The 14,635-nt window shown below is 45.0% G+C and overlaps 1 protein-coding gene across 2 annotated transcripts in view; it reads left to right on the top strand.

The window, feature by feature from the left end:
- The window catches only part of KMT5B (lysine methyltransferase 5B), a 288,550-nt gene that overhangs the window by 72,226 nt on the left and 201,689 nt on the right, over positions 1 to 14,635 (top strand). For both annotated transcript variants that reach the window (XM_086957817.1, XM_086957816.1), the window contains exons 4-5: positions 4,545 to 4,791; positions 8,378 to 8,552. In XM_086957817.1, the coding sequence (XP_086813943.1) occupies positions 4,629 to 4,791; positions 8,378 to 8,552 (338 nt within the window). In that variant the 5' untranslated portion in view covers positions 4,545 to 4,628. The remainder of the gene's footprint in view (positions 1 to 4,544; positions 4,792 to 8,377; positions 8,553 to 14,635) is intronic.

The raw sequence follows: 14,635 nt of genomic DNA, 5'->3' as shown, positions 1-14,635 counted from the left end.
TAAGCATTTCTTTGGATCAATGTGTGTTCATGTCCACTGGTCATTAATCAGCAATATTTATCCAGAGATTGAAAATAACTTTGAAAATGATTCCTTGGTTTTGTGTGGATCTTGTTTACAAACCCCTAGGCCATTGCGTTTCAAGGCACACATTCAGCTGCTTGTATTTAAAAATATCTCAATTCTGAAGACCATGTGTATATAAACGCTCTTGAAAGTTCCAATGAATAAATCATCCATGCTGGCGAAAACAAATAATGCTGCTTAACAATATAAAAAAATGTGAGTGTTAGATTTTTCTGCAGCAGGAGGCATTCTATAATAATAATCTGATAATAGTGTATTACTGTCCTACATATTCAAAAATCATTATTTGGGCTAGTCTAGTGCCCAGAAATGCCCAATAATACAATCTTCGGAGCCATTTCCACTTAACTGCTTTGTACGATACTATTTATTTATTTTATTTTTGAAGGTTTTATATAGCGCAAACAAGATCTTTGCAGATATCAGAGCGCTTTACAAAAAACACAAAAACCGGGGGTAGGAAAAACAAGAAAGCGATTAACAAGCTTTTGAGCAAAGAATACTTATGGTAATAGATGAGTAGCACAATAGGGTAGATACATGAGGGAGCATAGTCAATCAGCTAAAACAATAATACAAGTAGACAGTCAGATAAACGAATATTACAAAGGTGAGGAGTCTCAAATAGTTCCAAAGTGAAGTACAAGTTCAGGTGAATTTAGCCATGAGGATAGCTTTCACTTCTTTCTTAAAAAATGTAGTGGAGGTGATAAGTCTGGTTTCTGGAGGGAGAGAGTTCCAGATCCTGGGTGCCATTCCTGAAAAGGAGCGCTTATATGTTTTTTTGCTTCCGGAATCTACGAGGTTTCAGAAGAAGATTCTTTGTACTTCTTGTGCTTCTTGAGCCACCAGAAATTGACAGCTTCTGAGTGAGGTAGCCAGGTGAGCTGTGGTGTATAGCCCTTTGAGTCATGCATGCAAATTTCAGATGTATTCTGGCCTCAAAAGGCAGCCAGTTTAAGGATTTTTGGTCAGGGGAAATATGCGAGTGTTTTTTTGATCCAGTGATAAGCCTCGCTGCAGCGTTCAAAGAGGCTCTCAGGGGCGCAGTTGTAGAAAGGGGGAGTCCGCAGAGGGCGACGCTACTGTAGTCTAAGCGCGGCATGACTAGGGCTTGTCCTGCAGTTTGGAAGTCCTTGGCTGGGAGGAAGGGCTTAAGTTTCCTCAAAGTTTTGATTTGGAAATTAGCTCCCTTAGTTGCCTTGCTGATATGCTGTTGCATGTTGAGATTAGCGTCAAGTGTTATGCCTAAAGATTTTGCTGAGTCCACGATGGTAGGTTGGACATTGAGTGCAGTTAGGTGCTTGAGCCAGGTTTGAGTGGTGGAGCTTTTCGCGGGAGGTGAGATCAGAAGGAACTCCGTTTTCAGAGCATTGAGTTTGAGGTGATTATCGGCAAGCCATGATTGGGTGTTTCTGAGCGTTGAATTCAGCAGTTTGATGTCTTTGGGGGATTGTAATTTCAAATATAGTTGGGTGTCGTCAGCGTACATGTGAAAGTGTACATTAGATGCTTGTAACAAGGTGGTGAGAGGTTCCATGACCAGGTTGAACAATGTTGGCTATAGGGAAGATCCTTGTGGGACGCCTAATGTTACAGGCACTGGTGAGGGCATCAGGTTGTTGCTCTTGAATTTCTGAGACCGGTTATGTAAAAAGGAAGTGAACCACTTTAGAACAGTCCCAGATAGACCCATTCTGGTGTTTAACAACTCGAGTAAGTTCTCGTGTTTGACAGTGTCAAATGTTGAGGAGAGATCAAGAAGGATGAGGAGGCAGGAATCGTTTTGATCTAGGATTTGGAGGGCGTCATCAATTATGTGTGTCATAGCAGTTTCAGTACTGTGCCCTGCTCGGAAGCCTGACTGATGAGGGTTGAGGAGGTCAAACCGATAAATGTGTTTCGGTAATTGGAGTTGGACGCATTTTTCCAACAGTTTGGCAAGGGTGGGAATGTTGGTAATAGGACGGTAATTGTTTAGGTCAGTAGGGTCAGCTGTTGGTTTGTTGAGTATAGGTGTGACTTGTCCAACTTTGAGGGAGTTGGGGATGCGTCCTTGTTGAAGTGAACTGTTGATAATTTTGGTCCAGAGTGGTAGAAGTAGTGGAATGAAGTCCTTTACAGCGTTAGCAGGAAGGGGGTCTGTGAGGTGGTTAGAGGGTTTCAGTGTGGTGAGCAGTTTGTTAATTGTTTCTTCCGAATAGGTGTCAAAGGATGACCATGTAGCATGGTTCTTTGGTTCATTGGGTGTTATGCTGTGGGGGTTGGAGTAAAGGCTTACGTCATGGAGGAGATCGTTCCTTATGTTATCAGTCTTTAGAGTAAAGAAAGCAGAGAAGTCTTCACAGGATGGTGTATCACCTATAGTGCTATGCGATGGTTGGGGTTGTTCCTTGGATTGTGTATTGATTAGTTGAAACAGTTTTCTTGGTCCGTTTTTTGCTTGGTCGAGCTGGAGGCTGAAGAAATCTGATTTTGTGCGCTTGATTTTCCTGAAGTAGGCGTTTCTCTTTTTCTTCAGAGTTTTAAGGTGCAGTGCCGAAGGGGCTGATCTCCAGGTGCGCTCTGCCATACGCATGACCCGTCTATCTTCGTTGAGTCTGCCATCGTACCATGGGTTGGAGTTTTTGGAGGGGACTCTTTTCAGTTGCAATGGGGCGGCCTCATTGATTATGAAAGTCATAGAGTTGAGGTAGTGGTCGGTCAAGGATTGAACGCCCAGAGCACTGGTAGGGGGAAGGAGGAGATTGCAGCTGTGGGAAGGTAGAGAGTTTTGGTTGAGTTTCTTCAGGTCTCTTTTCCAGACCTTGGATTTGGTGGGTTGAACCGGGATAAATTTAACTTTTTCATTGATGAAGAATGTGATAATGTGGTGGTCTGACCAGTCACAGGGTTGGATTGATCCAAGTTGGGTAGAGTTCTCTTTGGAGATGATAAGGTCGAGGATAGAGCCTTTGTCGTGGGTCAGGCTGTTGCAGATTTGGATGAGGTCAAGAGCGTTGAGGTAGTTTTTGAGGCTGTTTACCACTGCGTCATTGTGATCTTTCCAGTGGAGATTGAAGTCACCAAGGAAAATTTGAGTGTTTTGCCGACCGGAATTGGTTGATATTGTGTCCATGAGTTGTTGGGTGAAGATGAGGTTGTCCCCAGGTGGGTGATAGATGATGTGTAGAGAGTATACAGGTTTGCTCTCGCTGATTACATCTAGGCAGAAGTATTCACATGAGGTGAGCGAGGAGGAGGTGACTCTAGTAACGGAGAGGTTGCTCCTATAAATACATGCGGTTCCACCGCCTGTCTTGCTGGTCCTGTCAAGTCTAATGATGTGGTAGTTAGTGGGAACTAGAATATCCATGATGGGTGTAGAAGATTCAGTTAACCAAGTTTCAGTCAGAATGGTTAGATCAAGGTCCAGTGTATTAATGAGATCAGCGATGTCTGAGGAGTGTCGAGAGGCTGACCTGCAGTTGAGAAGCATGCATTTGAGCTTTGGGGTGTAAAGGGTGGACGAGTGTTCTAGAGTGAGGGGGACTTTTATAAGGTTATTTGGGACAGAGCCTCTGTTGTTTTGAGTGGGGTGCCTAAGGGGGTTTGGGTGAATCGTGGGAATGGAAAGGTGTGTGGTGGCTAAGTGGTTTTTGGGAAGTGGGTCACATGAGCTGAGAAGGGTGCGTATGTCGTGGTCCGAAAGTGGAGTGACGGCGCGTCTGGAGCGGTTGGTGGGATTGCGAGCGGAGATTGAGGTCCAGTGTGGGAAGTTTTGTGTGAGAGGAAGAGTAGGATGGGTGGGGGATATGTTAGGGGGGGGAAGTGGTGGTCAGTAGGGGTTGTCTGTGTTGTGTGAGGAGTAACTCTTTGAGGGTGTGGAGATCTTCTTTGACTTGGAGGAGGGTGGACATAATCATGTCCAGTGTGGGATTGGGAATGGAGGTGGTAATGGGTACTGAAGGTGTGTAGGTATCTGTTACTGGAGCGGGGGGTGGGTGTGGTGTTACTGCAGGGGTTGGTGGTATTAGTAAGTGGGTTAGTGTTCGGGAGGGTAGGTAGGTTGGGTGTGAAGGGTGTGGTAGATTTGTGTTTAATGCATCTAGCACTCGTCACATATTTAATTCTAAATGGCGGCATCCTGTGTGAATATCAGTATTTGTAATTACAAGTTAGTGTGCTACTGAAAGTTGATGAGGTTAGTACGTGCCCATTGGTGGACTGCTATCCCCCTATTACCAGACATTGTTCTCTGTTCTAAAGTGTTGTATTATTATTTGAGTAGACATTTTGAGATCCTATTATAGGTTATGCACAAGATCATTGGTAAATCATTTTAGCACTGCAATACTGAAGTTTGATAAATGTATTCTCCTCATTGAGGGGTGTAGTTTTAGGTCAGTTCATTTACAAAAAAATTCTGCTTTAAGGTTCTCTGTTTTGCTATTTTGAATAATGTTTTTTCATTGTAGGTGTGAAAGCTGCAATTGTTCAGCATCTTCCCTGGGCATTTTTGCAGGGCGACTAAATGCACCTAGGCCAGTCCATCTGTTGGCATGAAGTGGTTGGGAGAATCCAAGAACATGATTGTGACTGGCAGGCGGAGTGGAAGCAGACATTCCAGCAGACATCCACACAGCCAAACTAAATTGCGACACAATAAAAGGGAGCGGGCAAAACCCACCAGGCATATGCCCGAGCGAAGAGCAAGTACTAGATGTATGTTGTGCATGATTTTTTTTTACACCGGACACATTTATAATTTAGACATAATGAATTTTGATTCACTGCTATGATTTAGTTTCCGTTTTTGGTTTGGTTGCAACTGGTTTAGTTAGTTATTACATATAATTTTCACCAGATTAATTCGGATTCTTACTGCATTCAGCTGAGGTCAGAAATGCTCCTAGTCCTCTTGAAGTGTTTGTGTTTCCCTTGTTTTGTGCTCTCTTCAATAACACACACAACTCCAAGGAGCTTTGCTGTTAAACTGACTAACCATATAATTTGTGTACATTCTCTTTATTGAAACCAGGGGGTAAAGCAAGATCTTTTGTGCTGACATTTAAGTTAAGCAGCTTGAGCATATTCTGTTTACATGCTGCGCATTATGTCGCCATATAGTGTATGGGCTTCCAAAAGCATATTTGTGTTAAGGTATTTGGCTGTTGGCCATAAATGGAGTCCGTATTATTGATTATAATGGTGACACAACCCTACTGCATTCCACAGCATATCTTTAGGTTTTATACTACTCACTATCTGTTTCAGAAGCACACAAGCGAATAAGATTGCTATACAACCTGGAACTAAAGGATCAGATTGTGCAATTCCAAGAAACAGGAGGCTTTGCCGCAGCGTACTCCACTTTTTTACAGTCCGCACTGAATAAAACCCTATGGATAGGACACCATTCTAGTTCTGCCTTCGGTCCCCATTAGTACCTCTCGAAGGAACTATTTTCTTTATGTATTTTGTGCCTTCCCTGGAACCATTATGACAGTTGTATCAGACATGTACGGCTTTACAAACAAAAAGTTTGAAAACTGCATAAAACAATTGTGTTTTTGATGCCATGGTATTGGCCCAGGTTTAAGTTGGCCACAAGATTTTATCTCTGGATTTAGCTTTGGCAATGAAACATCCAACGTCAAAAAAGCAGAGTAAGCACCGGATCAACAAGCACTACCATCACCAGGAGTTCCAAGTTGTAGACACACCAAACTGGAACAGGGTGGGGGGGCAGTATTCGGGGGCCTTCAGCTTCCACTCTCACTAATTACTTTTGTGTTACTTTATCAGGCATGTGATGTTGAAAAGGTGACTGGGAATAGATGCCAAAATGAATCTTCTTTAAAGTTGACTTGAAAAAGTTAATTGGGCTCAATCTAAAAACCTCACTGTGATCGTGGGCTTAGGGCAGACCGGAATAACAGGCGAGGAGGCAAGATATAGTTAGCTATGATTTGCCTTTGTTTATTGTTTTACAGAGTTGGATGCCAGATAAACCAAAGGGTGGTGGAGGAAGGGAAGGGTCCTTGGGGCTTGACTCGTCTGGACGTCTGAAGGATGACCTCTCGTTCTGGGCTTTGCGGGACGGGTCGTCTCGATGAGGGATCCTGGTCGTGGACTGGTCCAGAGGGCGTCCTCGGAGGTGTTTGAAATGAGAGAAAAGAAGAGGGCTGTTAGTCCATACGACCTGGACTGATCGGGGCTTTCCACCCACACCAGGGAGTGCAAAAGGTTAAAGCGATCGTGCAGGAGGTATAGGAGGGGAGTAGGAGCGAAGAGATGAAGAGCGGGAAGGGAGAAAGGTGAAGGGTAGGTGAGGGGATCTTTATACAGTGATCGTGTGAAGATATCTTGCTATACGAGGTCTATATACAGTGTGGAGTGTGAGCCAAAGGGGGGGGGGGGGTCTACTTTTTACAACTAAACACACACACGTCTGTGAATGGACAAGGAGACAGGGTACTCACATGCCCCGCCGCAACTCTTCCGCGAGTTGCGGCCGCTCTCCAGCCACCTCCTGGGGACTCCACCAGTCCTCGGTCCAGACATTGTCGTCTTCTTCTCCAGTCTTCCTCTCGCCTTCTCCGTCCTTCTCGTCCTCTCTAGTTGCCTTCTCGGGTTCTCCGCTCGCTTTCTCCTGCCACGAGTCCGCCGCATCAATCGCCCTTCTGTCCGGGAGGCCGGCTTTTCCGGATTCCGGCTCCAGGTTGCGGGAGGGACTTCCGGGGTCATGGGAAGGTGCTTCCGGTCTTCCGTTCGCTCCCATTGGTTCCTGAAATGGAGGATAGCGGGGTGGAGCCCGGGTTGCCATAGACGCTGCCGGGTCGCATTCTGAGACCTGAGTTCTTACGTGTCGACGCAGCGTCAGAGAGGTAGGGGACGGGGCCGCTTCACACTCACATTGTTGGTATTGAAACGTCCTTGGCTTCCACTCAGTATGGCTGCCTATAAAAAACCGTTGAACTATTTTAGCGTAAAAAAATGTTGGTGCCAAAAAGGTTTTGAGGAATCGTATGTTAAAGCTCGAAAAACCAAGCACTAAATGCAAGTCTAAGGGTGATTCTGACCTCCCTAATGGATATTTGGCCTCTCAAATTCAAGGACCACAGGGGTCAAGAGATGTGCAAGATGCTGGATATCATATAGTGGCAGTATAAAATCCACCAGTGACCGGTAATGGTAATACAAGTGATATAGGGGCAGGGGATTTGGAAGGAAGGATTTTTACTCCAGCTACCTATTGAAATATTTGAGCCTTCAGTCCTACGCAGTTTAAGATCCTATTAAAATATTCACCCCCACAGAAAAAATAAATAGTATGTACACTGTTGGCTGACCCACTGGATAAACACCTGGGTGCAGTGGGGTTAAGACTGAAATCTTTTGCAGCTACACGCCTGGCTTCGCAAATTCTATCGGCATGCTGACTTGAAATGACCATTAGAAGTATGACCTCAATAATTTACTTGCATAGTATTTGCCCGAAGAGCACAAGTACTGAATGGTAGCAATAATTCAGGATGGCAAACTACGATCAGATACATGCCTAAAAGGTTTGCGATAAGCTGTGGGCAATTTCATCTTATTGCCAGACTGGTCCTGTAATGTCTATCGCTCAGGGGTTCAAAGTCATAAGCATGCTCTTTGACGTGGAACGCCTCTTTCCATGAACTGATGATGCATTTTAATGTCTGAAAAGTACAGTGAAACTGGAAAAAGAACGGAACCTTTTTCCATACCTGTTCCTTGAACCCCAGACCCCCCCAAACCTCAACCCACCCCCACCCATTGCCTACCCCAAATACCCCTGCTTAGGATTTGGTGTCTTGCCTCTGAATGCCAGATTTAGAAGAGGTGAATCAGATTCCCCATCAGTTGGGAAAGAGGTAGTGCAGGACGGAATAAAGGCCAATAGCTTTCAAATGGTTTTGCTACAATGTCCCTGATTTCCCTTCTTCAAAGAAACCTATCCACTCCTCTCCTAGTATCGCTTATACTATGCTACAGCTGTGCATATAAGAACTGGGTGGACCTCTTGGTGAACATTGGTAGGGGATGGAGGATACTCTGAAGGTATAAACTCTTTAATGTGACTGCATGGTTCTGGTATGTTTTAACTGGCACTCCCTGCTGACAGAGAAATCTCAGCCAGTTATAGATTGGAGAGAACCAGGACTAACAGTAGCAGAAGACCAGTGAAGATGATTTTCTGTTCAGTCCATGAAACATTGAGTATCAAGCTTCTTTAGATTTGTTTTGTGACTCACTGTCCTGTCTAATTATTTTTTTACAGATAGTACTGCTTGTGCTTCATCGAGTCCCACTATTGCTGCTGGATTTGAAGGCCAAGGCAAATATGTTCCGTCTTCAGGAATGACTGCCAAGGAGCTGTGTGAAAATGATGACCTGGCAACCAGCTTAATACTTGATCCCTATCTAGGGTTTCGCACACACAAAATGAATACCAGGTAATTGGTCTGTGCTACACTTTTCTTCCAGGATCCTTCAGCATTTTGAATTATTACAAAAAGAATGCCTCCATTGTTTATTTTTCGATATACTTGATGCTGAAAACATTTGTTTTTCCATTTGTGTTTCTTCATTTAAGGCAGAACCATCAGATCAGGTTTATTTATAACTGGACCAAACGTGGATGTAATAAATGAGTGCATACACTTTATATATATATATATATATATTCTACCACATGGGGTGTATCTACGTGAGGGGAGAGAGGAGGCAGCAGCACACTGCCTGATAAGGGCACAAAAGAAGGTATTGGCCGCAACATCATACCCAGGACCTCTGAGGTGGAATGCAGTAAAGTGCCAAGAAATTGGGGACAATAATTTGGGCCTGTGTCCCATACATTTGTATGCGGGACCTCGTGGACTGCAACTTCCATCATGCAGTGCTCCTGGGCGGCGCAGCGCAATTAACACACCTGCCTGTGGGAGGAGGAGTCGAGAGACTGCTATTAAGGGAGTGGTCTCTGGAGCCCACGAAATATAGCCTGTGGGACCGGCACTGATGACGGCCAGTTCGTCCAGAAACGCGTCTGCCATAGGGTTTCACGGACTACAGGAGTGCGTTTTGTGATGAACCAAATAAATCCTTTGTTTGTGCCCGGAGCATGTGTCCCGCTGATATATATATCTATCTTCAATTGCCGAGTCTCAACCACCGCAGCACCAAAATGAAGAGTGCATCGTCGCCAAGGACTGACTCGACCAAGTCCTTAATGTATCAAACACTCCTCTACACACAGGCACAGGAAGACAACGCCATGTTCTGCTTTTTCAAAGGTTTATTGCAGCCGACTTGTGCAATAAAAATATATATATATATATTTTTTTTTTTCACTGAAAAAAACATAGGTTTCACACCAGTTATAGTTAGCTGGAAATTTTACTGACATAAAACCATTACAGTTAGTTGGACTCACTATAACTTGCGCGCCTGAAATGCACTGCTGATGACGTCACATATTACATCACTCATGACATGGTCAGTCACATCACTCATGACATCACTGATGACACCATCCAGTGAATGTGTGTCTTTCTGAAAAATAAATATGTTTTATATATGTATATGAAAAAGGTCGATGGAAGAATAAATGTTTAAATAAGTGTCTTAATGGATGTTTTTGTTTTTTAAAAATTGATTGGTGAACTGGCTTATTAAGTGTATCTTAGTGAATACATATGTTAGTGAGTATTGTTTAAATATTTAAATGTTTGTATCAGTGTTTTACTTTGTGTATAAGTGGCTGCATGGGTTGGTGGGTAGCTACATGTGTGTGTATATGGGTTATTAGATATTTCTTTTAGTATCAGTATGAGTGTCTGTATGGTTTGGTGGGGGTGTTACATAGCATATAGATGCATCAATGACTGACTCACTGTTTGTATGTGTTTTGAAGACCGCATATGTGCAGGACTGTATGGGTGGATGAGTGTGTATATGTGTGTGTTAGTGAGTAAATGACTGTCTCACTAGTGTCTTTATCAGTAACTACATATGTTTTCATCTAGTATATGTGAGTATTGATGTATATAAGTGAGTATATGTGAGAGTGAGAGATTGTAAGAGTTCCTGTTTAAATAAGTATGTGTTTCTATAAGTGATTGTTTAAGAGAGTAAATATGTGTAAGTTTCCTTAGAAGTAAGGTGGTAGTGTGTGTTTAGCTGTATATGCAAATAAATGGATGTTCAATAGTTTATTTGCATGTGTGAGTAACTTTTGGATGACTGTCGGTGTGTAACAGGATGTATAGGTGTATGACTACATATGATCAGTGAGTATATGTATGAGTGACTATATAGAACTGTTGGTGAATGAGTGGATGTGTATATAGATGGTGGAATTACTGAATTGGTTGTTGTAACTGGTATGGGTATCTCCATTTTTTGGAAAATGTTAGTTTCTGTTTTTGAATATGTGTTTCAAGGGTCACATTACACTGAAAGGAGGTCTGTCACTCTGTCACAAGGATGGTGTCATCAGTGATGTCATGAGTGATGTCACTGACCATGTCATGAGTGATGTAATATGTGACGTCATCAGCAGTGCATTGCAGGCGCGCAAGTTATAGTGAGTCCAACTAACTATAACGTGGGAATTTCAATGGTTTTATGTCAGTAAAATTTCCAGCTAACTATAACTGGTGTGAAACCTATGGTTTTTTCAGTGAATTTAATAGGTTTTTTAAATTCTAATTCCTAACTATAACTGTTGTGAAACCTATGGTTTTTTTAGTGAATTTCATAGGTTTTTTAAATGCTAATTCCTAACTATAACTGATGTGAAACCTATGGTTTTTTCAGTGAATTTCATAGGTTTTTAAATGATAATTCCTAACTATATATAGGGCCTTAAACCTATGTTTTTTTCAGTGAATTTCAAAGGTTTTTTAATCGCAAATTTCTATTGCTATCAAATATAATATTTTTTATAATAAATCCTATATTGTATATTTATGTAATACTATTTTTTATATGTATATTCTTAATTTTTTTATTTTTTATTTTTTTTCCTGGGGGCGCTCCCGGTGCGCGTACCGGTGAGCGCCCCGGTCAGCGCAGTCTTGGGGCGCGCCACGGTGCGCGTACCTGTGAGCGTCCCGTTAGCGCTATTGCCGCGAATGAAAACATCATCGTGACGTATCGCGTAGCCGCGTCCGCGTGATACGCACGGCGTAAGCGCACCCGGAAGCACCCACACGCATACGAACGCGCTACGTAAGCGCTCTGGGTCGCGTAGCGTAAGCGCGTCGGGTCATGTGACCTGAAAATAACACTTTTCATTGGTTCAGAACAGTTTTGTTTTCCAAATGATGAAAGCCCCCACCTATTTTCCTCATTCTCACTTTGTACTTTGAGTGAGGAAGACCTGTTTGTACCTATTTGTACTGAAAAATGGATGCTGCAGCAGCAGGAGCATCTCGACCACCACCACCACCACCACCACCACAAGGACCACCACAACACCACAGTGGTGGAGATGAAGAAGAAGAGGAGGAGGAGGAGGAGGAGGAGGAGGAGAGGAGGAGAGGAGGAGGTTACTGCCTGAAGATACTACCCCATATAAGCCAAAGGAGCACATTATCTGGGAGTTTTTTTCAATCCCAAAGGACCTCAAGAAAGTAAATGCGCCAAAGGTTACTTGTCTAATCTGTGGCACTGTACTTTCCAGGGGGAACCCTAACAAAAAGTACTCTTTTGGCAATAACACCATGATTCGCCACATGCAACGCCGGCACAACTATGCTGCGGCAGAGGTCAGAGAACTGACCAGAAACCCTCCCCAATCTTCTCCCAGCACCTCCCAAAGTAAACAACCCACTCCATCGGGTCCAGAGACAAGGGAGATGGTCCCAAACATTCAACCCAAGTTTGGCAAATTCAAAATCTTTTGTATATTTTGTGGAAAAACAATTACCTATGATGAGCAAAGCATTAAACTCATCAACCGTGCTGGTGACAACCACAAGTGCACAAATAAACCTTAATTTTTTCCTGATTTTTTTTTTTGCTCCAGTTGAGCCGTTTACAATTCCCTGTTTTTTGTTTGTCCCCATAAAAATAACAAAAAGCCAAAAAAATAAAAAAATTTAAAAAAATAATAACAAAAATATAAAACAACAAAAAGAATAAAAAAAACAGTTCTTTTTAGAACTACCTCCAATTTATATAAAAATCCTGCTGTCATTCTTTTTTCCCCATGGTACGCTCCCCGGTACGCTCCCCGGTGCGCATAACGGGCGCTCCCCCTGCGCAAATCAAAAAACATTTTTTTTTGCCCCGCGGGGCCCTTTTATAGCCCCCACATCAAACCTAGGGGGCCACCTTTTGGTCATTTCCCACTTTGTTTTTGCCACCTCTTGTGTCTCGATCCTACCGAGACACAAGATGGCGGCCGCTCCGGACTGTTTGGAATGTTGACAGACACCCGAGAGCCTATCAGCTTTCCGCTCGCGAACTCGCGTAGCGCGCTGGTGCGCGCCCCGGTGCGCGTACTGGGGCGAGCTTATAGATATATATATTTTTTTTAACCTAAATTACTCAAAATCCACTGGAGCACATATCTTGAGACATAGCAAAGGCACATCGGGCTACCAGTCCCTACAATTTTGCCAGGTTTGGTGGAAATCTATTCAGCCGTTCGGGCTAAAAGTGAGTCCAACCGCCCTATGGAAATTAACATGGGGAAAACACGTTTTGGGACCCCCCTTGTATCTCAGCCCCCGCTTGACGAATCCCCCAAACTTTCAGGGAAGGAGCGGAGCACAGCGAGGAAAATTTCAGGCAGATTCCTCAACCGGCGCCAAAGTTATTCCCAATAGAATGTTGCGGATTCCCTATGGAAAACAATCCTAACTATAACTACCTACTGTAGGTAATAAATATATAAATATATATATAGGTGCATTATTTAAAGATGACCATTACTGCATGTCCGCTATGTGATCAAGGGCAGTTCCGCCCGAAACGCGTTGTGCCTGATCTAACCTGAAAATGGATAATAAACTTCTCCTGTGACACTCGATGAGCTGCGTGGTGGTCCGTGATTTCCTGTGGTCAAAACCGTCCTTTATGTATGACCTCCGCATTATCCCCCTCATCAGTGAGCAAGGAGGCATGTCCGAAACGCGTCTGATGACTGGCACCACCACTACCATTATATGGAATAAATAATTCTCGAAATTGCAAGACTGGTTTGCGGTAATTACTTTGGAGTCTGTGTACCTGTGCGCTGGCTGACGCTGCAGCTGGCGACTCGTTGGAGTTATATATATATGCAATTTTCCTATTTTTCTGTGCTTGTGTATTTAAAATATCTGAGACACTTTAGAGATAGATTCCTTACCTTGGAATATCCCCAGGCGTCAGACTGGATCCGGAAATTTTTGCGTAGCAGTACCCTTGCGCGTCGGTAGGCGGTGTCTGCGGCTCCGCGTCCGTCGTCTGCGTCGTGGGCGCCGTGATGACGTTGTCGAGTACTTAGACGCCGCCTCCGCGTGCTGACGTCAGTTCTTCTTTTTTCAGCGCCAGCTAGCGCAGATCTGGAAAAAGTTGTACTCAAGTCACTTTTTGACTGACCTTTTGGGATCCTTTTTGATCCATTTTTCGAAGTCAATCGACTCAAACGGTGCAGGTAGGGATGCCCGGGTTCAAGCCCTGCGCCGACTGCAACCGACTGATGTCGGTTACCGACCCCCATCGCCGGTGCCTGCACTGTTTGGGCCTGGACCATGACGACAAGTCCTGCTCCGACTGTCGGGCCCTGACGTCTAAGGCTAGACTGGAGTGGTCCCGGTCCGAAAGGAGGTCGAGGAACCGGTCGCGGGGCCGGAGCCCCCACAGTTCCGGGAGTCGTCATCGGTCTTCGGGCTCGAAGTCCTCAGGTAAGAGGCACAAGAAGTCGAAGAGGCACCATCGCTCTTCTGACTCCCCCCGACACTCGCGCGCCGAGGCCGGGGGTTCGGGCGAAACCGCCCACGCGGCTCCGCTGGAGCCGCAGCCTGCCCCATACCCTCCGGTCCCTGGGCATGACGCAATGCCGGGGGAGATTGCTGACTTCCTCATGGCCATGAGGTCGCTCGCTCCTCCGTCTGGTTCCGCGGCGCCTTCGGGCCAAGCGTTTCCGACTGGGTCCCCACGCGAGCCGGGTGCTTCGGCACTGGCGCCATCTGGGGCTTCCGCCTCGGCGCCGTCGGCGACTTCGATCCCGACGCCGTAGGGCCCCACTGGGTCCGGATCCGGGTCGTCGCCGGTCGACTTAACGACCTCGCCGACGCCGGCCCCTCGGGTGTCGTCCCTGGTCCTGTTCTCGTTTCTGGTCCGGCGCCGGAGCCGCTCTCGACGCTCGGCGCCGCTCTCGACGCCGCTGGGAGATTTTTATTTCAATGACCCGGCCCAATCTTTTGAGCCTCAGTACCAGGCTCTGGGTAATGAGGAGGATTGGGAGGGGTCTGAGGACCCTCTGGCACGGGAGTGTCAGTCTTCTGTGGACTTGACAGGAGAGCTTGGGGAGGCCAGTGGGCTG

The sequence above is a fragment of the Lissotriton vulgaris genome, chromosome 2_1 (genome assembly GCF_964263255.1).
Source record: "Lissotriton vulgaris chromosome 2_1, aLisVul1.2, whole genome shotgun sequence".
NCBI lineage: Eukaryota > Metazoa > Chordata > Amphibia > Caudata > Salamandridae > Lissotriton > Lissotriton vulgaris.
This window is presented reverse-complemented; position numbering and strand designations above follow the sequence as displayed.